Consider the following 24,491-nt stretch of genomic DNA (forward strand, 5'->3'; position numbering starts at 1 on the left):
GCCCCATGTGCAGTGTAATGTATGTCATTCAGTGTTACTATATCGCCGCCCAGTGGTGATTGATTCTCGCATGAGAACCCCCGTTAGTTTCGTTTTGAAATAGAAGGGCAATTCCATGATAACAGAGTGATGCTAGGACAGATCTTTCACATGTATGTCTATCTTTATCTTTGCATCCGAGCTGTTCTTCAAGTAAATGTGTTTTTGTAAAACATTGAGTGGAAATTAATTGTGCGCCGCCCTATGGGACTCCCAATCACGGACGGATCACGGACGGCAACAACTGGACTGGACAATATAACTAATATGGCTGAGCTTGCTTTATGCATGGTTGCATTGTGTAGGCCTTTGCATCTGCAATTTAAAAGTTACTCAGACAGTATGTCATCCTGCTTGTGTTGATCAATTAATTCCAGTCAATCATTTTGTATTGAAAATGTCTAGGTAGCTTAGCCACCTGAAGTTTTAATATAAACCAAATTTGTGCTGTAGTCCAGTAGATCAGCTCGACAATTGTTCGATTAGGTATAGAAGAGTGAGATTTGGCACAATTGTATAATTTTTCGTGCTGAACAAAACCTGACATAGTGCCAGTTTGAGATACTTGGCATTGAAACAATGTTATTTACCATGTTTGTACATTAAAATTATTATAATAAAAAGTTTGGTTGTTTTTATTTAATAAAGCAATAAGGTTGCTTTGACACTAAACACAATACAGAGGGTTGCAAATTACTCTCATAATACATCAGTCTTCCTTTCCAATTTACCTACCATTTCACCCAGAGTTTGGCACTTTTAAACTCATGCAGTTGAAGAAAGCATCTCCTTTAGGGTCATAAACAAAATGTGAGGACATACAGTTCTATTATGTCTCTTCTGGTATTTAAAAGGACATTGTGGCTGTTGTGAACTTACTCTGTTGGCTCTTATTATTTCTCATATCACATCTCAGTTGAAATCAGCAGTTGAAACAATAATAAAGCGTCCTCCCTGCCACTGTTTTGTTAAAAAGCTGAGGGATGGGGTTGGAGAAATGTAACCACTCTCAAATTGATAGACATGTAGTTTTAAGGCTATACAGTGTTTGTTAACATTTACTGTCCTGATCTATGCAACATGAATAGATGGAAATCATTTCCTATATATGATCTACTATCTCAAAATTCCGATGTACTATCTTGAAATATCAACTTAGTATCCAAGATGTTTGACTTACAGTACCAGTACACATATGGCAAAGGGTGTCTACTTTGAAGAATCTCAAATATAAAATGTATTTAGATTTTTTTAACCCTTTTTTGGTTACTACATGATTCCATATGTGTTATTCCATAGTTTTGATGTCTTCACTATTATTCTACAATGTAGAAAATAGTCAAAATAAAGAAAAACCCTGGAATGAGTAGGTTTGTTCAAACTTTTGACTGGTACTGTATGTATCTTGAAATGTCGACTTACAATCTCAAAATTCTTAGATACACTAACAAAATATTGAGATTGTTCTATCTGTAGAGATACAGTACTATGAGACATACATTTCCCCAGATGTATAAATATGAAGCATCTGCTTGGCGTTTCCACTCACAACCAAATATGGTAGTGAGAGGAAGCCCTCCTCTTGCTGGCATTGGGAGAAGATGGAACGAGATGGATATTGGCCAACATTCTCCAAATGTTCTCATCGATGATACATTTGATCTCAATACAGTTTTCTGTTCCCAAAACTAGAACTAGTTATGAACAGATGGAACGAGGTTTTATAGACTTTATCCTTTGCAAAAGTTTTTTTTAAATCGCGTTGTTTAGGAGTGCAAAGGAGAATTTTGTTATTGCACACGCGCACTTCACAGAGGAGGCGTTCCCTAACGGAAATATACAGATGTTTGCTAGAACGAGCCAATATGATCTCGCTATCTCGTGCTTGGCTCTGCCCACCTCCATGCCTATGACTCATTTGTTCCCATCGGAAACGGCTGGCTGTGGTGTATCTTGGTTTAGTTATACAAATCTTCGTTATCTCATATTTTTGGGGGTGGCGAGAATAAGCGTCCATAGTTTTTGCCGAATATCTTTAATACCATTTGTATGTAATTATTTCCTGATATGTTGCAATGTATAAAGCACTTGCCATTGCTATGTAATCTATTGAGAAGTATTGATAATGTGACATAAAATGTTAATTGGTACCTGTACAATACCTGTACAGGTGGATATTATTACTTTTTTTCAACATTTGGCCAGATGCCCGTTCTAATACTAAAAATAAGTGTACTCTCAAAAATTGCCTCACAAAAATAACAAAAACAAAAGAGGACGTGTCAAATCGTAATTCCACCACTAGAGTTCTCCTGTGTAAAAATCTGTCCTGCTATTTTAATGTTGGCGCTGTGTTTACCTCTCCCCAATCCTGTGCTGTGTGGCCAGGCCAGCTGGACGTAAACCTAATCATAATTCAGACAGTCTAAACTATCCCGGAAATACAAATGTAAAGTATCTTACATTGAATCCTAAGCGGGTTTATACAGTGACATATATTATTAATACTGTAGTGACGGTAAGTTGGACATTTATTTAATATAAAATGTATTACTTAAATTAACATATTACGGTTAGCTAACCGCTAGCTATCTACTGTAGCTGTACCTGTTATGAACATTGCGCGTTCTGAAAACAACGTTTCTAACTAACATTCATTTTCTGTAGTTGCTTTGTTACTGTCTAACAACTATATTTTATTTGTCTACGTGGCTAATAAATGCATGTTTGAAAGCTTACGTTAAATAGCTAGGTAGCTCCCACAAAACTGCTTTGCTTTCCAGATCCTGCTAACTAACGTTAGCTAGCTTGCTAACAATTATGTTGTCGAACCATCTTTAGGTTGATAGCTTCAGCAGTTTATAACAAACCATGATTATTTAGGTATTTTAACTAACTAACGTTTTGACACGCTTTCTTTGACACACGCTTTGGAGATTACTCTAACCAAACGTTAACTAGCTAGTTAGCTCCCTAGTACTAGCTAACTATCAAACTGACAACATTAGCCAGCTAGCGGATTGGGAGCTACCAGTTAGCTAGTTTGGTCGTGTGGCCTTGGACGCCTTTGTTGAAATATCCACGGACTGTGTTGAATACTTAATCCGGATATCAGGCCAGGGATTGGTCTGGGGAAGAGAAGGCACATTTACCCGCTCGCCCCAACTACACTATCAATGTGCGAATAGTTGGTCAGATAAAATTAAACCACAGCCACGACAAAGCTCATTAATGCATTCATGTATCCAATAAGATAATCCTTTTTTTTTTTTTTTACATCTTCAAAATAGTATTTATTAACAAAGTTTTAGCTAGCTCATCAGCATTTTCATTCACAGGACCTCTCCTTTAGGATGTCTGTCTCGCATACTATTATTCATGTTGAGTTTGACACGCGTATTAGTGGATTGATTGTTTGGCTAATTTGCCCATACTATATACACAGTAGATATAATTTATGTCTGCCTCTGTTGAGCACTGATTCAGTTGAATGCATGATTCATAGCTCCATTTGATAAACAAAGGCTCTAAATAATAAAGTTGATCTTATTGCCACTACTAGACCTACCTTGTATGATTTATAAGCTCTGAATTTGATGATGGGAGTGTTGTGCTCCTGGACACCTAGCAGCCTAATTGATTGGGGGGTGTAGAACCTCTGTAGTCATGACATTATGTAGTGTCAGTCCCTAGACGGAGGTGTGTTCAGGTAGCAGCTGTGAGCAGTTGCTGTTACCTCTGGTTGCATCCCAAATGGCACCCTATTCCATAGTTAGTGATCTACTTTTAACCAGGGCTTTGGGTTAAAGTAGTGCACTATATGGGGAATATGGTATTATTTGGGACGGTACCTTTGTAAGGTGGCAGCGGATGTGGAGTTGGAGCACAAAGTAGTGCCCTGGCACCAAGGCACAGGTGACTCTTATTAACACCTACTCTGGTTTGCATTGCATGGGATATCACATCGCTCACTGTCACCTCTACTCCTCTCAGTTCTTATTCACCTTCTCTCAGCAGGCTGCAAGTCAGACATTGGAAGAGACATGATATTACAGTGATTTAGAGTCTGTCGTCAATCCTCAGGTTTGCAAGGAAATGTGATTTTCTTTTTGTGAAATTTTTGCCCCAACATAAGCCTACTGCGGGAGTGGTATAGGCCTGATATTGAACTGTCTTGCTAAGGCGTATGCATTTAATTAAATGTTTAACAGATGCCCCTCTTAATTTTGGGGGAATTTTTTTTAAACATTGGTGTGATTATAGGAAACATAATGTTTTCAAGCTTCCTGTAAAGAGATACTCAACCATTAGGTGGTGGATAAATGAAGACGTCTTCCTAAGGCCGTTTACACCATTGGAAAAAATGGTCAGTTCCGGTCTTAACGGGGTGTCTCTCCCATAGGCACCAATGCGATAGCAGGTTGGTCTGGTCTGCTTAGTTTATTGATTCTATATGAACCATAAAAAATGTGCAAGTGGGATGTCTCGCGTCCTCTTCCTTCAACTTCCTCTTGGATTATAGCTGAACTATGCCTCTTTGAGCCTCCAATAGGCTAAAATCTCTTGATTAGGTTGTTAAGTGTTGAACTAAGATTGCTATAGTTTTTTTAACAAGAAGGTCTACATTTTTAGAGAAGTGATTCACTCGCTTAAATCACTTTAAAAATATATATATATAAACGTAAACTCTATGTATGCTTCACGTACAAGATGACATGGTTATTGTAAGCAGTGGATGTGCGGGGCCTTAATTTGTGAAATTTGGCTCACATTTCAATATCACATGCTTTTTAATTTGACTATGACCAATTGAAGCGAAATATGAAGTAGGCTACATGATATCTATTTAGGCTATTTCCTCCTGTCTGGCCCAATGAGGTGCCAAAATGTTCAGTAAACTGGTGTGAACAGTTAGTAAACCTTGCACATAATTTTGTGCTTTGGTCTTTAAATGTTAGTTGAATAAAAAAATGTATGGATTTGCATTCTGTTTGTGAAGTCTGTGGACTAACATTAGCATATGGTTAGCTTGGAACAGAAGTTTTTTTAAATTGACATTTTACATTTCAAAATAACTTTCAGTGTAAAAAACAAACCGCTGGAGGGCGTCTTTAAGAAGAATAAAGTGTAAAATTCTCCGTATCTTTTGCAATATTTTTTTTTTTTGGGGGGGGGGTATGTTTTTCTTCCACTGAATAGCCTAGAATACGGGTAGGCAACCCTGTTCCTGGAGTGCCGCTAGGCACCACACCTGACCAACTGAGCTAATTGCGGCACTCCAGGACTAGGGTTGCCTACCCCTGGCCTAGAATCTAGATGTTGGCCATTTCTACTACAGCTCCCTAAGCGCTGATTCCTGTTACATTGCAGTGTTTAAGGGAATGATAAACAAAGCCCAATAGAACTAGACTTGGCCATACATAATAGTGTATTTTAGGATTACATTTAGCAGAAACTCTTATCCATAGCTACTTACAGGAGCAATTAGGGTTATGTGCCTTGCTCAAGGGCACAGCAGCAGATTTTTCACCTAGTTGGCTCGGGGTGTCTAACCAGCAAATTCTTGGTTACTGGGCCAACGCTCTTAACCGCTAGGCTACCTGCTGACCATGGGAAGCCCCCTGTGTCACTCGCATGATCATTGGAGCAATGTTGTGTCATGGACAACGGACATCTATTAGGCCAGTCAAAGCGCGTTTCTGAGGTCAGGCCTTTCTGACATGGGAATAGACATCATTTTTGTTGTCTTGATTGGGTTGACCAATCCTGGTCCTGGAAGGCTTTGGAACCTGCATATTCTTGTTGTTTCTTATCCTGAATAAATTCTTATCCTGGCTGTTTAAGCTTGGAAGATGGCTAAAGGTAGCGTGATGGAACCATCCTGATCGCTGCGTTCACCGTTCTGTTTTCGTCAGTGAAATAGAATGGTGAACGCAGCGATCAGGATGGTTCCACCAGGCTAGGCTGGAGGTGTAGTTTACCCATGCTCTCTATAGGTGGTGCGCCTTGATGAGGATTTCTTCACTTGAGCTGAGAGGGGGAAGAAAAACAACTTTCGCTGTTCATTTCCTGATCTGAAATTAACGCATTCCAAGTATGTTCCGCAGTGTTTCGAGAAGTAGCCTAATGGTTTGAAACATTACTTCTCTCCCATTCCTTGCAGGTGTCATGAATAAAGAGATCATGTCGCGTGTGGTGAAGAAGAGGCAGGCGGATCCAAAGGTGGTCCAGTACGTGTGGGCTGCCATTGAGGTCATCCGCAACCAGAAACAAATTGCCAACATGGACAGGATCTCAAAGTAAGTATTCCAGTCATTCTAGTTCTGTTCCAAGATGCTTAGAAAGTGGAGACGTCACAAACGCCCCCAAAAATAGTCTTAAATATTAGTGGAGACACCTTGCCGTTTTGTAGACAAAATGATGAGGTGTCTCCAGTTGTTTACATTTGTGATGCACCTTCTATGCATATTCACTTTCAATACGTATTGAGTTTGGATTGATGGATGAATGGTGGTGGGTCTTAGCCACTCTGCTTTCAGGGTCATGCTTGATCAATAGGTGAAATGGTTTCATCGTTCAATACTTTACATTAAATTCCTTTTGCTTAATGCCATTCAGACCATAAATTATTTCAACCAACCTATATTGCAGCTTCCATTGTAGCACCTATATTAATATTTTATTTATTTAGACTGATTTAGATCCTATTATATTGTTTTATGATATGTGATTATCATGTAATATTCTTACAGTCTAATCTAAATTCATTCATGCTGAAACCTATGCCTGATCAGTCCTTATTTTCAGTTAATGGAATAGGAATATGGCTAATTGGAATCCTCTGGCAAACAGAGAGCCTTGGGAGTTGTCTACGAGCAGAATGAATGACACGGAGTGGCTGTTGTCATGGAGATAAAGCGATGAAATTCAATGGCAGGCACTGCTGAACTGTCTTAATGTCTTAAAATACATTTTGTATTTGAATGGATGAGGTGGTGACATAGAGAGTCCAGGAAAATACAGTTTAATATGAAAATGAAGGCAGTTGGTACAGGAGGGGAGGTTGTGTTATAATCTCTTTACATTAGATGTGGAAAGGCTTTGTCTGTCTGCAGAACATAAAACGGTTGGCGGCACAGTCATTTGTGGTTTTGTCCCAACTAGTCCATGTAATGGGTTGCACTGTGATGATGTGGTGGTCCCAATGCAGGTAGCAATATTTTTCTGGGGGCTAGGCCCTACTTCAAGATTCAAAATTGGATATCTTTGGCACTCTTGTCTGCTTCTGTTTTGTTCTATTCTCACCCATTTCCTTGTGAATTGCATATTTGGCTGCTCCTTCTGAGGTGAATGGGTTTCTCCTTGGTTGAGTTGTTAGAGAATGCAGGCAGGCAGAGGCAGTGATGTTGGTGTGTTGTGCCTATGCAGGTACCTGAGCCGTGTGTTTGGCATGCACCCCAAGGAGACAGCCAGGCAGCTGAGTCTGGCAGTGAAGGATGGCCTGGTGGTGGAGACTCTCACTGTGGGCTGTAAGGGCACCAAGGCCGGCATTGAGCAGGAGGGCTACTGGCTGCCTGGAGACGAGCAGGTAAGAGAGGGGTTTTACCCTGTAGTGATAACCCAAACCCCAGCAGTCCTTGCTGGTTTCTTCATCATCAACACCTATTTCTCCTATCTCCCTCAGCAACACCTCTCTGGTTCAGAAGAAAATGTACTTAGTTCAAGGAATTATCCCTTTTATTCAATGTTTTTACGTATTTTATTTGTAAGGAGTTGTTTGTATATCTGCTATGCTAGACAACTTAGTAATACTTCAGTCATTCAGAGGTGCTGTGAACTATAGCGCTGAATTCAGCATTGATTATAACGACCTGGTGATTCAAGTCATGCTGCTCCCTTACCAATTTGTATGTGAGGCTGACTCGTTAAAGTCATAGGTATGATGACCATGCACACATTCCTTTAGTACTGTAGCTCTGCTATGCACCAAACACACTGGCCCCACACAGTACAGTCAAATTTGCACTACTCAAAGAGAACTCAATTGACTAGAGCAGCAGGACTTTAAACACTGCTTTCTGGATCACTTGCAATCACACAGGAGCCGAAGGCCGAAGGAAGCAAGGTAAGGGTGCATCGTTGTTTTCTAAATTTTTTATCTCAAATTTATTTTACTAACATCATTCCGCTTCAAATCACTTCTGCCACTTCTGCAGCGCAATCTGGGATTTGATGGAATCTTTTTAGAGCTGCATACTCTTTAACATAAAATCAGACAATAAAAGACTAATTTAATTATCTGTTTAAAAATATGATTTCTAAAGTATTTTCAGTTGTAATGGTTAAACATTTACGTCACAGCCAGTAGTTTTAACACAAGAGATGCTGATATTCCATGTGAAAAGCTTCCAGAAAGCCCAGTGTAGCGCTGTGTCTCGGTGGCCCAATTTCTTGCGGAATGGATCAGTCACTTCCTTTATATATTTGCTCGCTACTTATCTACACATGTAACGTTGCTTTAAAAATAGCTAAAAAAAACTAATAAACATTGCCAGGGTTCCACACAGTGAAAGCTGTTGTCTTCATGGCTTTGTTTGACACATACTTCAAAATAATTCTCCAAAGAGAGAGTCTCTGAAGAAAAAGTTTCAGAATCATAGTAGCACATTTCAATGTCATGTCTTTTGCGTGAAATGACCAGCAATGCCAACATAGCCGCAGGTTTGTAGCAAGCATATATGATGTGTGTAGTAGATGTAGTTTTGCTGATGGTGGTAGCAGTAGTAACTCCTCAGGGAGGGGTGTGTACCTTCATTCCTCTGTGTGTTATGATCTCTGTGACTCCAGCATGACTTTGGTTTGATGAACAGGGGGTATGGTGGTGTGTTGTCTATACTATAGCTACATCCCAAATGGACTCATATTCCCTATGTAGTGCACTACTTTTGACCAGGGCCTATGGGGGTCCCTGGTCAAAAGTAGTGCACTATAGAGAATAGGGGGCCTTTGGGATATAGCCTATTTATGCCTGACTGTCCTTAGAAATGTTAGCTGACTGATTTCATAGGTCAGCATCGCTGATGTATTGTGTATCTGAAGAATGGTGACGTAATTACAGTACATTATGAAGTTCCGTTGTCTCAAGTGCCTGGATTCAATCCAACTGTCATGTTTGTGTCCTTGGAAGTGACCAGGGCTTGCATCCCAAATGGCACCCCATTCCCTATATAGTGCACTACTTTTGACCCGGTCCCATAGGGGGATAGGGTGCCATTTTAGACGCAAGAAATTTCTTTCCTCCTCAACAGCAGCAGTATTTGTTGATATTCCTCACCATTGATCATAAACTTACATGCTGACCAAACCGGCACCGCGCGTGTGTCTGTGTACGCATGCTGGTTTTGTCTATCCACACCAGATGTGTTCATGACGCGCAGGTTAAAATACCAAAACCAACTATATTCATTTGGGGACAGAACAAACCACAAATGAAACATTCATGACCATTTAGGTAGCTTGCTGTTGCCAGTTAATTTGTCTTGGGAGACTTTGGGTTGTTATTTTAACTGAAATTCATATGGTCCTTTTTTGTTGTTGCTGGATCTTTGTTGAATTTTGACCCATTTTGAGTGTTACAAAATTGTGTGTTTTCTACTCCGATAATTAATCCACAGATGAAAAGGAGAAACCTAGTTCGTTTTTGGTAAATTTTCTTGTTCAGATTTTAGATGGCGGTTGGCAACCAAATTTAAGGTGCATTACCGCCACCAACTGGACTGGAGTGTGGACCTCGTTCATACAGTATTTCAATCGCCCACGTGGGTATATGCTCGTAAAAACCAATGAGTAGATGAGTGGTGGAACTTGCAGCGCGTCAAGCGCCTAAAATAGAACCAAATTCTATTTTAGCGCCTGGTTATGCAGACGCGCCCAAGCAGTTTGGAGGAAATGATTGAATAACATGTTTGTGTAAATTTATCTTGCAACACTCGCTCACGCAACATGTCCGGTTTGGTCAGCATGTTAGAGGATCAACCCTTGATTAATACGTTCCAAAGTAAATAGATAATGGACCGAAGTCAGAGTGGATTTAATCCAGGCACGCCCATTATTATTATTATTTAGACTCTTCTTGTTTACGATATTCCATATCCTGAACGGTGCATCTTATCTCTTGTTTGGTCAGTTAATCAGAAAAGAGTGGCAGAATGGCTTGTTGATGGATGTGTTTGAGGTGAAGCTCAGTGGGGAAAGCCAAATAGCACCATTTTCCCTAGTTAAAGCACGACAAGGGCCCATAGCACTCTGATCAAAAGTAGTGTACTTTTATATATGGAATAGGGTGCCATTTGGGACACATACAGTGTCTTCATGTCTGGTCTTAGCTAGTAGCTTCATGGTTATGTATTGTGAATGCAGGGAGGGCAGTGTGGCCTGTATTTGTAATAATCTCTACAGCTCTCCTGAGAGGAATGGGTATGTGGTGTGTCTATAGGGAGGTTGGCTCAGCTAGCCTGCTGCAGTGCAGAGTGCTGGTGCCTGCATAATGTCACCCTATTCCCTATATAGTTCACAAATTTTGACCCGGGCCCATAAGGTTCTGGTAAAAAGTAGTGCACTATGTAAGGAATAGGGTGCTATTTAAGATGGATCCCTGGGCTGGCTTATGTAATAGATGGACCTGTGCTTCCAGGCACATCTCTGCTCAGCCTGCTTTCTTTCTGCCTGGCGTGTCCCAGCTTGAGACTCTTGACAGTGTTATTGGGGTTGGGAGACAGCATGAGCCAAACTGGGTCGGCCCTACGGGTTCTAGCTAGCACCTCCCCTCACAACCCCTCTGCTTTTGTTGACCATTTTAGACAAAACTCATTCTCCCTCCTAAAAGTTCCCCCTCTGCTGTTTTAGGGAGTCAATTATAAAAAGTCTACAAAATAGATATAATTGCTTTGGTTAATAATGTCAATAACGTATGATATATGTGTATAAAAAATGTTATAACTGTCCCTTGTGTTATTATACATGTGCAACAGCCTTTTGTTTTCTTACATGAGGATGTTGGATGTCCTTCACTTGATTTCATCTCTGCAATAACCACCACACTGTAACATCATGCCAGTATGGTGGGGATATTTAACACTCCAAGTGAGGTAGGCAATGTTACACTGTAGGAAGCATCATCAGACAGTGCTTCCCCATAGGCCTCACCTTTTTGAAGTCACAACCTTTTCATTCAGAATACAATAGGACAGGGACACAGCATGGACAGTGAAGTGCCCTTCTACACTTGACTTGACTGTGCAGTGGGACTGGGCCAGGCGCATCTAGCAGGGCTGAACACCACCAACAGACTAGGTCTCAACTGGAAAGAGACATCCAAAATAGCCCTGGACAGGAAAATATATGGAGGGACCTTGTGGAGGCCTTGGTGGGGTGAGGCCTAAATAAAAACGAATTGCCTCTGGCAGAGCTTGCTTCACATCAGGCTCTCATAGCCCTCTAGGCTGGCAATGGCACTGCTGCCGTCTATGCACTCTCCTTTTGTCCTTTATGACTATTTATGGCGCTGTGTGTTAGTTTGGGCTCCTCCTCTCTGCTCCCCTGTGATGGAGTGCTCTCCAGCTCACTGGGTTTAAACAGAGCATGTGCAACAGAGGCTGGATAGAGTTGGAGGGAAGGACACTAGGATTCTGCACTGATGGAGTGTAGTAGGTTAGGTTGTCCTGAGTTAACCACCTCAACTAGGATGTTTTTATTCCTTCATCTGAAAGAATGGGTTTTGTGGGAAGGTGTAGGCTAGTTGTTGACATTTTGCAATAAAAAGTCCTTATTCACTTCCTTTACCACTCCAGACTATGAGGAGGTTGTTGGTTTGAATCCCAGGCAGGCAGATGTTTTCTAGCTCTATGCGTCTTAGTGAAACCTGTAACAAGACTATAGTAAATCATGAGTAATGCTTTGAGCAACAGGTTCAGGTTGGCAGGAATTTCCCCCACCCTTCCCTAGCTTCCATCAGCTTTTCATGCATGCACGACCACATCAGGGTTTAATATGAACTTTGGTTGCTTCCTAAATGGCACCCTATTCCCTTTATAGTGCACTACTTTAGACCACAGCCCACCAGGGCTCTTGTCAAAAGTTGGGCACTATATAGGGAATAGGGTGCCATTTGGGATGCACTCTTCACCTAGCCTCAGAACACAGAGGGGGAACTTTAGTTGATGTGAAATATCACAGATATGTGTGCTAATAATTACATTCCAGTAAGCAATCGTTTCCGCAATGGTCACATTAGCCTTAGGCCTGTATACTCTCATCCTTCCTTCCAAAGAGGTTTATTTAAGAGATTGCCCTTTAAATAATTGGATTGCACAGGGGTTATGCTACACAATCCACTGTACACACACTGTTTATTTGCTAGTTAATTAATCAATGATGGGGGTGTTTAATTGCAGACGGAGAGCGAGCCGCAGGAGGAGGTCAGTCAGAATTCACTAACTAAACATTCAATAACTGTTGTTGTCAGATAATGTTTGTATAGGCTACCAGTAAAAACTTGATTGTGATTTTGAAAAGTTTTTATTTAACATTTATTTATACAGGAAGTCCAATTGAGGTCAGAAGACCTCTTTTCCAAGGGCGACCTGGATATAAGATAAATATGCATAGATCAAAGAACTATGATGTGATGTGTGTTGTGGAACAGCTGGTGAAGTGGGTCCAGGAGTGGCCCCCTGGCTGGGGGTGTAGACTAGTCTCCAGCAGCCCAGCCGTCAGGTCGGTGCGGAGGGGGGGCACCGATCACTGTGCTCCGTATGTTTCAGGAATGGGAGGCAGAGAGCCACGACTGGTATTGCTTCGAGTGCCACCTGCCCGGAGACGTGCTGGTGTGTGACAACTGCTTCCGTGTCTATCACCTCAAATGCCTGTCTGACGAGTACAAGCCCCGGGACAGCGGATCCAACTGGCAGTGTGTGGTGTGCAGGGTAGGTACTCCATGTTGGTCTGCTGGTGCTGTCTAGCCTATGTCTGGGTGTAAGCCAGACATATAGTACCTTTTATCAAATTACTCAAATGTATTATCTAGGCCCATAATTGATCATGCTGTTTTTCACTTATTAGATAAATATTATTATTTTCATGGGACCAGTACCATCCCTGTGTCTTGTCTCCTGTCTTGTCTGCTCTGTCTCCTGTCTTGTCTGCTCTGTCTCCTGTCTTGTCTGCTCTGTCTCCTGTCTTGTCTGCTCTCTCTTCTCTCTCTCCACTGTGCTGCAGGTGGTCTATTTAATCCTTTTATTGTTGGGATAATTTATGATATGCAATATACTGTACACAGTCAGCTCTCATCAGTTATAACCACTGCTGGTTTGAATAGAGCGCTGGATGGGTTACAGCATAATGCTGAGCTCTCTCTCGCTCTCTTGCTCTCTCTGTCTTTTGCTCTCTCTCTCTCATTCTGCAGGGTAGTAAAAAGAAGAACCTGAACAAGCAGGAGATGTGCAAATACCTGCGTTTTATCATTCAGCGCATGAAAGAGAGGGTGAGTGTTCCATGGAACAGCTAGTTTTGTGTTCAGCGTAGGTATGTAGGGCCAGGCTGTGGCACTGGTTCCATCCCAAATGGCACCATATTCCCTATATTATGCACTACTTTTGAACAGCCCTCCCATTGGTCTCTGGTCAAAAGTAGTGCACTATGTAGGGTATAGAGTGCCATTTGGGACTTAGCCACCATATTGAATCAGAGCACTGCCATGTTTTATATCACTTTATATCACTCAAGGCCAGTAAAATCTTCAACCACAATGGCCTGGGTTGATTCCAGCCCCCCGCCTCTTCCTCCTCCTTTTCGTCCATAAAAGTGATATTAAATCTTTTTTTTGGGGGGGCTTGCAGGCCGTGGACTTGAACAAGAAAGGCAAAGACACTAGACACCCGATGTACAGAAGGCTCATCCACACCGCGCTGGACGTCACCAACATTCAGGAGGTAACTAAGTGGCCTTAATACACTGCTGAACACAGGGTTTCACACTGTGGATCTGTCCCAAATGGTACCATATTCCCTGTGTAGTGCACTTCTTTTGACCAGAGTCATTTGGGAGGCATTGCGGATTTCACACTATTATTTAGTTATGGAAGACCGAGCCAAGACCGAGACTAAAAAACAGCTTCTATCACCAGGCCATCAGACTGTTGAACAGCCATCACTAGCCGCCTACCAAGTGACGCAGAAACTCACTCACACAAAGCACACACACAAGCTATCAATAACATGCATACCTCATACTCACAAACACGCACTCGCGCACACACACAGCCGACGCTGCTGTCCCATGTTATAGAGGAATTATACCACTGGACACTTCCCGTTTCACACTATTTAAATCCTGTATTCTCCACATGGTTCATTCTAACATTTCTACTACTGTACATTGGATTTTAGTTACACTGTTTATGCACACTGCATTTGTATGTTTATGCTGGATTCTTGACAGCTCACTCATATATTTACTGCTGTACATATCATTCCTAGTATATCTAGTGTAAATGAATCGGTATATATATGTATAAATTGCATTTTGATTAGTTTTACACTGCTATTTGGGTTGTTAATTAGATTCGTTACGATGTTTCTTGAGTGACATTTTAAAAATGTTTAATTATTTGTGTGCTTGATTTGACATTTTTACTGCATTGTTAGGAGCTAGTAACATAAGCATTTCACTGCACCCGCTATAACATCTGCCTAACTGTATATGCGACCAATAAACTTTGATTTGAATTCCCTGCCCTTTGAACCTTTCATGATATATTGTATACTGTTGAATCCTTTAGTTTATCCAATGTCGAATGTAGGTTACTGTCCGAAAAAAACAATGTCCACTGACGTCTTCTGCCATCCGATCTTCCTCATGTTGTTCATAATGTAGTAAGGATCCCATAGTTGTCTCAAATGGCACCCTATTCCTTCATAGTGCACTATTTTTGACCAGGTCAAAAGTAGTGCACTACAGTGCATTCGGAAAGTATTCATACCCCATGACTTTTTCCACATTTTGTTACATTACAGCCTTATTCTAAAATGGATTAAATAGTTTTCCCCCTCATCAATCTACACACAATAACCCATAATGACATAGCAAAAAATGTTTTTTTAGAAATGTTTGCAAATAGAATGGAAATATCACACTTACATAACTATTCAGACCCTTTACTCAGTATTTTGTTGATGTACCGTTGTCAGCGATTACAGCCTCGAGTCTTCTTGGGTATAATGTTAAAAGCTTGGCACACCTGTATTTGGGGAGTTTCTCCCATTCTTCTCTGCAGAGCTTCTCAAGCTCTGTCAGGTTGGATGGGGAGCGTCGCTGTACAGCTTTTTTCAGGTCTCCAGAGTTGTTCGATTGGGTTCTGGTTGGGCCACTCAAGGACATTCAAAGAATTGTCCCGAGGCCACTCCTGTGTTGTCTTGGCTGTGTGCTTAGGGTCGTTGTCCTGTTGCTCCTGAGCGCTCTGGAGCAAGTTTTCATCAAGGATCTCTCTGTACTTTGGTCCGTTCATCTTCCCCTCGATCCCCTCCCAGTCCCTGCAGCTGAAAAACATCCCCACAGCATGATGCTGCCACCACCATGCTTCACCGTAGGGATGGTATTGGCCAGGTGATGAGTGGTGCCTGATTTCCTCCAGATGTGACGCTTGGCATTTAGGACAAAGAGTTCAATCTTGGTTTCATCAGATCGGAGAATCTTGTTTCTCGTGGTCTGAGAGTCCTTTAGGTGCCTTTTGGCAAACTCCAAGTGGGCTGTCATGTGCCTTTTACTGAGGATTGGCTTCCATCTGGCCACTCTACCATAAAGGCCTGATTGGTGGAGTGCTGCAGAGATGGTTGTCCTGGAAGGTTCTCCCATCTCCACAGAGGAATTCTGGAGCTCCATCGGGTTCTTGGTCACGTCCCTGACCAAGGCCTTTCTCCGATTGCTCCGTTTGGCCGGGTGGCCAGCTCTAGGAAGAGTCTTGGGGATTCCAAACTTCTTCCATTTAAGAATGATGGAGGACACTGTGTTCTTGGGGACCTTAATGCTGCAGACATTTTTTGGTACCCTTCCCCAGATCTGTGCTTCGGAGCTCTACGGACAATTCCTTCGACCTCATTGCTTGGTTTTTGCTCTAACATGTACTGTCAACTGTGGGACCTTGTATAGACAGGTGTGTGCCTTTCCAAATCATGTCCAGTCAATTGAATTTACCACAGGTGGACTCCAATCAAGCTGTACAAACATCTCAAGGATGATCAATGGAAACAGGATGCAACCGAGCTCAATTTCAAGTCTCATAGCAAAGGGTCTGAATAATTGTGTAAATAAGGTACATTTGTGTAAATTTCTAAAAACCTGTTTTCGCTTTGTCATTGTGTGTAGATTGATGAGGAAAACATGTAGTAATTGAATCCATTTTAGAAAAAGGCTGTCACGTAACAAAATTTGGAAAAAGTTAAGAGGTCTGAATACTTTCCGAATGCACTGTATATAGGGAATAGGGTGCTATTTGGGACTCGGCCCCCCATGTTGTTTGGTAAGGGTCTGTGTAAGGGCATGTCAGATGTAGCCCCAGTATAAAGCTGTGATTGTGTAGCCGAGGCTACAGGCTATCAGATTGCCTCTCCTCACAGCGAGGGGGTCAGTGAGGTCTCCTCTGCACTGTGATCACTGGTGCATTCCGCCGGCCAAGCCCTGCCTGCCAAATAGGCTGGAAAACAGCAGAGCGCTCCCTGCCACTGGCCAGGGATGTATTGATTAGTGCACAATGTATCAAAACGTTTTGCAACAGAAAACAAAAAATAGTGTTTCTTATTGGAGATGTTCAGCTTAGTTCCTCCATGTTTCACTCCTTTTGGTGTCTAGTGAATACGATCTAGGCCTCTGGAAAACAGCACTTGGGTCTGCCCTGGATGTGTGGTGCACTGCCCTCCTCTGATCTCTTATGGTACTGCAACCACACCACAGCCGCCTCTGCCCTGCCCAGTGTGAATAGGCCTCTTTGTGCTCTCTCTCTCGCTCTCTTTTGCAGAACCTCACCGAGGGGAAATACAAGAGCTTCGACGAGTTCAAGGCAGATGCCCAGCTGATCGTGCACAATACCGCCATTTTGTTTGGAGGTGGGGGGGCATTCACAACCACTCTGTTATCATGGCTGCATCCCAAATTGCACCCTGTTCTCTTTATAGTGGACCATAGGGCTCTGGTCAAAAGTAGGGAATAAGGTGCCATTTGGGACACATCCATGAAGAGCATATTGCTATCAGATTTCTCTCCTATTATTAATTGCAGCTGTAACATAAGACTGTATAGTTGTTGCAGAAATGTAATTTTAGTAGGACCCAGTCTGTTATTGGACAACCAAGGCTCTTCATGTAGTTGAAATGCTGTTCTTGTGATGACATGTTCAATAGAACAAAGTCTTTTTAAATGTACTTGAATGTTATTTTCCCAACGTTAACAAAACCTGTTTTTGCTGCAGTGCATAGTGACCAGGCTGAAATAGCACGGTTGCTCTACAGTGACACATGCCATGAGGTAAACAGTAAAAAAAAATATCCGCACTAGATATCATTTTCAGCACACAATGACATTTGTATTGCAGTATTCTAGGTGGTTGTGTCTGAGTGGCACGGAAGCTGTTATTGCTCTCTATTCTCTTAATTTAATCTCTCTCTCTCTCCCCAGTTAAACGAGTTAATGCTATGTAAGAACTGTTTCTACCTGTCCAACGCTCGACCTGACAACTGGTTCTGCTACCCCTGTGTGAGTATGAAACTGTATTGGCTTCAATGCCCCTGTGGATTTGATTGTTGAAGCACCACTATAGCCCCAATAGAATTGCCCTGAGGGGATAAAGAAAGTTGATTGAATTGTATGTATTATCTTTGCTTGTGCTTGTTGTTGCAGACTCCTAATCACGAGGTGGTGTGGGCTAAGATGAAGGGCTTTGGCTACTGGCCAGCCAAGATCCTGCAGAGAGAGGACAATCAGGTCGACGTCCGCTTCTTTGGCCACCAGCACCAGAGGTCATCCATCACACTGGGCACTGAGCTGTATACAGAAACACAGTCGATCATCTTGCGCTTCTTATCCAGAATCTCTAGTTGTAATATCCCCATGGAGCTATGAGGGAGGCCCTGGCTGCTCTGACTGTTGTCTCCTCGTCCCCAGAGCGTGGATCCCGGCAGACAACATCCAGGACATCAAGGTTTCGGTGCAACAGCTGCAGGTGAAGCGCAGCGCGGGCTGGAAGAAGGCCTGTGATGAGCTGGAGCTATCCCAGCGTTTCCAGAGGGAGGGCCGCTTCTGGAAGACCAAGATGGTGGAGAGGCTGGAGGAGAGGACAGGAGACGGAGAGGAGAGGCTGACAGAGAGGCCGGAGGAGGCCGAGTCCTCCATCTCCTCCACCAGCAACACCAACGAGCAGGTCAAACATGTACGTATGCTGCGCTGCATTTGCCTCTCTCTCTCACACTCACACACACATTGCGGTTTGCATATAGGCCCACAGCTCACTAACGGCTACTCTGGTATGTATGTTTAGCAGCGCCACCTGGTGGCTGATTGATATTACAGGGCCTGTATTTTAATGGCTCTAACTCTGATCGTTGCCGTAGTGACAGAAACAGTGTATCTAACAGAGGTGTTAGAAATCTGTTAGATACTGCAGTTCTGTAATTTCTCCACAGCAGAAAGCAGACAGACAGGCAGACCGAGACCGACAGACAGACAGTCAGGAGCCTAAAGCAAAGAAGAGCCGTCGCGGTCAAGCTCCGGATCCCAAAGAGGAAGTCAATGTAAGTATCCTTACACACTGCTGTTGTATGGTCACCTCAGCCATTGTATTGCTATAGTGTGGGTTTTATTGTGTTTGTTTTAATGTGTGTGTGTCTATTTCTCTATCTCTCACCCCATCTCCGTCCCCTCTCTCCCCCAGGACCCGGAGCCTGAGATAGAGGCTGTGAGCAGCAGCCAGGAGATCCCCGTGACGACTCCTCACCAGCCAGAGAAGCTGTCTGTCTCCACGCAGACCAAGAAGGCCTCAGCTGCCTCGCCACGCTGCCTGCACCGCAGCACCCAGACCACCTCTGACGGAGCCTGCCAGAACATGTGCCACGAGAAGTACACCAAGATCTTCAACGACGTCAAGGACATGATGAAGGCCGACAACAAGAGGGAGACTGAGCGTGTGGTTCGAGAGGCCCTGGAGAAGGTGAGGGACTGGGGGATTGAGACCGACGGGGGGTTTGAGAGGCCCTGGAGAAGGTGAGGGACTGGGGGATTGAGACCGACGGGGGGTTTGAGAGGCCCTGGAGAAGGTGAGGGACTGGGGGATTGAGACCGACGGGGGGTTTGAGAGGCCCTGGAGAAGGTGAGGCACTGGGGGATTGAGACCCGACGGGGGGTTTGAGAGGCCCTGGAGAAGGTGAGGCACTGGGGGATTGAGACCGACGGGGGGGTTTGAGAGGCCCTGGAGAAGGTGAGGGACTGGGGGATTGAGACCGACGGGGGGTTTGAGAGGCCCTGGAGAAGGTGAGGGACTGGGGGATTGAGACCGACGGGGGGTTTGAGAGGCCCTGGAGAAGGTGAGGGACTGGGGGATTGAGACCGACGGGGGGTTTGAGAGGCCCTGGAGAAGGTGAGGGACTGGGGGATTTAGACCGACGGGGGGTTTGAGAGGCCCTGGAGAAGGTGAGGGACTGGGGGATTGAGACGTGGGGTCTGAGTGAAGCTGGGGTTGTACCAGGAGTGGCGAGGGAACCTGGAGACTGACACTGAGAAAAGCTTTTATTGAATTATTCTTCAAGAAACGAAACCAGCTAAAACATGAGTATACGACATGTATCAAGGTTTTAACCTGCACTAAAATGACAGTAATAACCCCTGATCCAAAAGCACCTACAGTAAGTTCAGAATATGCTCCTGAGCTGAGGGTCATTCTCTGTGGTGTGTCTCCAGTTGCGTTCTGAGATGGAGGAAGAGAAGAGGCAGGCGGTCAGCAAGGCGGTGTCGGGGGCCCAGGCTGAGATGGAAAGAAAGTGTAAGATGGTGAAGGAGAAGTGTAAGGAGGAACTGGTGGAGGAGGTGAAGAAGATGGTGGCCCAGCACAAACAGCTACTCTCCACCACCAAGAAGAAGCAGTGGGTGAGTGAGACCTTTCTCTTTCCCTCGTTCTCTACCACACACAGCTCAGTCTGTTAAAACCAGTGTCTCACTCATTGAGACCTAATGGGCTAAATCCATAATATATTTGGACATGCAAAGTTTTTACATTGTGTTAGCTACATGCAGGGCAAAGGACACCACTATCTAGCTAAGATTTGCCCCACACCCCACTACCAAACTAAGCACATCCTTGACCTTTTCGGATTCTTAACTCCATAACCAAAAGTACATAATTAGAGCAGTACTAAACATAGTAAAATATAATGTATCAATTGAATATGACAATGACTGAACAACAGCAAGTTAGTTATTGTAATATTGGCATTCACAAACTCTCATAGTACCTCCTTAGGTTTGGATTTTTTTTAAATTACTATGTCAGTTCTGAGTCTGACCGTGTGTGTGTGTGTGTGTGTGTGTGTGTGTGTGTGTGTGTGTGTGTGTGTGGGTGTGTGTGGGTGTGTGAATCGTCCAGTGTTATAACTGTGAGGAGGAAGCCATGTACCACTGCTGCTGGAACACCTCCTACTGCTCCATCAAGTGTCAACAGGAGCACTGGCACGCTGACCACAAACGCACCTGCCGTAGGAAGAGATGAACAACCGTGCCCCCTATCCTAGCTCGCCTTCCCATTGGCTCGCCCCACTGTCACTCACCCAACCACACCCCTACCTGCCTTCCTGAACACTTTGTGGACCAAATCTTTGCGCAACGTCTGAAAAAATGGTCTCTTCATTTTATTTCATTACATTATTATTTAATATACCCAGTGTATTGATTTGTTTAGTTTTTTTCCGAATCAAGACCATGGCTCGAATGCATAGCATGGTATGATTTTTTTTTATTGTGCTAATTTGACCTATGTTGGAGAATGTGTTATTTAAGTTTGTAATAACCAATGAGCATTAACTGAATACATTTTATTACCTGAATTTTTTAATCACTTTTCTTACTGTAAATGTTTAACAATTAATATTACAGTCGATTTTAAACCGTAAGTACTATTGCAATGTTGAATAAGCTCTGCTTTCATACAGAAAATATTTTAAAAATGCTATAAAAAAAAACATGAGGACAAGAAACTGCAAAATGGTAAATGTAGATGACCCATGAACATTTAGCGTGATTTTATCACGAACATAGTATGGTGAACAGCACCTTTTTATTGTTTTTACATGCATCTATCATCTTCAAGTCACTTAAAACATCATTGGGAACAGGGTTATGAAGTCGGCTATAAAGAAGCTGACAAAAATCTTCCGTTTGTTATTATGCACATTTTGGGTTGACTTTTTGAATACATTGTAATTTTTATGAATCAAAGAAAAAGTAAAACATTTCTTGGGGGAATATAAAGCAATCTTTACTGAGCTGGATCTTAGAGAGGTTCCTTCCTAATTTGACAGTTTGCACATTTAATTTCTTTTCATAACCCAAATGCTTGTAATATTGCCAAAAACAACATTTGTTGAACCTTATCTTAACAGAGAAACTATGTTGAGTGCTGTTTTTTCCCCCCTCGTTTGATTTTTTTGGTTGGCATCAGTGTCATGGTTATTGTGATGTTCACTGTAAGTACGCTTTTAGAATACTCAGTGACTAGTTATGAGACTTTTCACTGCATATGCTGTAGTTGGTGGTTAGTTTCTGTTTTTTCAACACCATCCTCATATTCTGAGTAAAGAGATGTGCATGTTTGATAGTTTCACATTTTTATTACTAGAAAAAAAGCTTGCAGAGTATTTTGGTTTCCCATAGACAATGAATACGGATGGACCAATATAAAATATATGCAAATATGAATGATCAGGCTTATCTTTTAGTCATTTTTATTTTTCTCTTACTGGAGTCTGAATGGTGTGCAATGTTATTATCCTTTTCTTGTCTTGGATCATTTATTAAAGGGTAATGTAATTGCCAATTTTATTTAGAACAGAAGTACTAACCAAGAGGCTACTTGGGAAGTCAGACAATATTGGAAGTCCATGTGACTGTTTCCTTAGTTATGAAGAGCCGACTGAACAGAGGAAATGTCATCACCTGCATTCATTCATTTTATTGCCTAGTTTTGGACACTCGGTTTTCAATGATGGCAACTCTCTTTTCCGTTAGCTCTGACAAGTGCATCACTTTTCAGAACTAACACAATTATTTGTATTAGTTAGAACAATATGATTTATTTTGAACTTTCTTTTTTTCCAATTTATTTTTATTTTTCCTTAACCATATTCTATGTTTTATTTTTCAATCAGAGAAGCAGTGTAATGTTTAGAAGTAATTAACAAACTGCTTGATTTGGGACATGTTTTAATTATGTTCTCAGTTTAACCCTGATGCACTCCCTCAGGAGACCATGAACAGAATCACGCATGCCCTGCACGAATGCCACAATCTCTTTCTCTCTCAATCTCTCATGGCGTTCTTAACAAAATCATATTCTGTTTGTCATGGTTGCACTACATGTAAATAAACTTGTTCTCTTACACCATGTAATTCTCATGAGATTATAAACTACATACACACTGATGGTACAGTCTAATGGAAGTTATTTACATGGCTGAGGTTTGCAACTCTAGTTCCCCACTGGCGCGCTGCCCTCTATTTGTAAGGCTAAGAGAGAGGACTAATGTAATTGGGGAATTAAGCTATTTATAAATATGTTAACTTGAAAACCAGCAGAACCCTGCAGTTGTCCCCTCACATATGGCCAACTGTCTATCTATTACTGCAGTGATGGACTGTCCAGACCTCAACCACTGCTCTTAAAAACATACACGTTTGGTCTTCATTGTTACAAACACTTTGTCTGCGCTTTGGAAAGTGTTACATCGGGGGTTAAATCCAATTTGTGAATTTTATCGGCTTACTTCTACTACAGTATGTATTTTATATTTGTCCATCCCTGTATGATGATCATTTGTGATATTTTCCCTATGTGGAAATATTTTGATGTCATTCCAATTTGTGTAAAGTATTTCTGGTAACTTGCATGAGTAAGATGTGTGTATTACAGTCCTTTTTTCATGTTAAAAGACAGTTGCACTTCCTGAAAATGATGCAATATGACAATGATATTTCCTTTTCCTCTGAAATTGCAGTCTAGCAAATTTTCTCACCATTTAATTGATTAAACACTAACTTTTTTGGTGAGGAAAAGTAAAGTTTACTGTCTCACCCATGACTACATCTATAAGATTCTTTGACCTGGTCAACTTTTTCCCTGTCCATATGCACACTATTAATAGTGGCTTAACATTTTTTATACTCCCGGCATTTTGTTTTACGCTTTAGCTAGCAATATGTATATACATATATTCTATGTGCTAACATGGAGAAATAAATGTATCAACAAGTTCATGTAGTTGTCGAGTATTCGTTTTGATGTCCATCGGGGGATAACTCGGTAACTATGGGCCCTGGTCAAAAGTAATGCATTTTGGGACTCAGACAATATACTCAATGAAACCTGGGAAAGGTTTGAATGTTTACAGGGTAAGACAGATTTTTTTTTTTTTTGGAACTAAGAAAGTACTTTTTTTGATCAGTAGAACAATGTTCACTGTGCAATAAAAATTGCAAATCAAAATCGAAAAGTGCAAATCAATCCCAGAACAACAGCAAAGGACCTTGTGAAGATGCTGGAGGAAACGGGTACAAAAGTATCTATATCCACAGTAAAACGAGTCCTATATCAACATAACTTGAAAGGCCGCTCAGCAAGGAAGAAGCCAATGCTCCAAAACCGCCATAAAAAAGCCAGACTACGGTTTGCAACTGCACATGGGCACAAAGATCGTACTTTTTGGAGAAATGTCCTCTGGTCTAATGAACAATGGCCATAATGACCATTGTTATGTTTGGAGGAAAAAAGGGGGAGGCTTGCAAGCCGAAGAACACCATCCCAACCGTGAAGCACGGGGGTGGCAGCATCATGTTGTGGGGGTGCTTTGCTGCAGGAGGGACTGGTGCACTTCACAAAATAGATGGCATCATGAGGATGGAAAATTATGTGGATATATTGAAGCAACATCTCAAGACATCAGTCAGGAAGTTAAAGCTTGATCGCAAATGGGTCTTCCAAATGGACAATGACCCCAAGCATACTTCCAAAGTTGTGGCAAAATGGCTTAAGGACAACAAAGTCAAGGTATTGGAGTGTCCATCACAAAGGCCTGACCTCAATCCTATAGAAAATGTGGGCAGAACTGAAAATGCGTGTGCGCGCAAGGAGGCCTACAAACCTGACT

The 24,491-nt window shown here is 42.3% G+C and overlaps 1 protein-coding gene across 4 annotated transcripts; it reads left to right on the forward strand.

The window, feature by feature from the left end:
• The first annotated feature begins 2,382 nt into the window (after nucleotides 1-2,382).
• Nucleotides 2,383-23,601, forward strand: LOC120020387 (zinc finger MYND domain-containing protein 11-like). Of its 4 annotated transcripts, none has more exons than XM_038963999.1 (17): nucleotides 2,383-2,557; nucleotides 6,203-6,338; nucleotides 7,468-7,627; nucleotides 8,141-8,164; nucleotides 12,492-12,515; nucleotides 12,861-13,022; nucleotides 13,502-13,579; nucleotides 13,935-14,027; nucleotides 17,108-17,195; nucleotides 17,558-17,613; nucleotides 17,764-17,841; nucleotides 17,986-18,104; nucleotides 18,250-18,514; nucleotides 18,768-18,875; nucleotides 19,016-19,291; nucleotides 20,038-20,223; nucleotides 20,720-23,601. In XM_038963999.1, the coding sequence occupies exons 2-17, from the start codon at nucleotides 6,208-6,210 to the stop codon at nucleotides 20,840-20,842; spliced, it is 1,971 nt and encodes a 656-aa protein (XP_038819927.1). In that variant the 5' UTR covers nucleotides 2,383-2,557; nucleotides 6,203-6,207; the 3' UTR covers nucleotides 20,843-23,601. The 4 variants fall into 4 exon arrangements, with proteins under 4 accessions (XP_038819927.1, XP_038819928.1, XP_038819929.1 ...); XM_038964000.1 differs by having other exon boundaries at nucleotides 18,771-18,875; XM_038964001.1 differs by lacking the exon at nucleotides 12,492-12,515.
• Nucleotides 23,602-24,491: the final 890 nt, after the last annotated feature.

Source organism: Salvelinus namaycush, chromosome 25 (genome assembly GCF_016432855.1).
Source record: "Salvelinus namaycush isolate Seneca chromosome 25, SaNama_1.0, whole genome shotgun sequence".
Taxonomy (NCBI): Eukaryota; Metazoa; Chordata; class Actinopteri; order Salmoniformes; family Salmonidae; genus Salvelinus; species Salvelinus namaycush.

What these genes read in the sequence shown, in the direction of transcription:
- LOC120020387 (XM_038963999.1), top strand. Translation starts at nt 6,208, where the DNA reads ATGAATAAAGAGATCATGTCGCGTGTGGTGAAGAAGAGGCAGGCGGAT. An exon ending in CGAAGGCCGAAGGAAGCAAG is followed by an intron (nt 8,165 to 12,491) that starts GTAAGGGTGCAT and finishes GTTTAATTGCAG; the next exon opens with ACGGAGAGCGAGCCGCAGGA. An exon ending in CCAACGAGCAGGTCAAACAT is followed by an intron (nt 18,515 to 18,767) that starts GTACGTATGCTG and finishes ATTTCTCCACAG; the next exon opens with CAGAAAGCAGACAGACAGGC.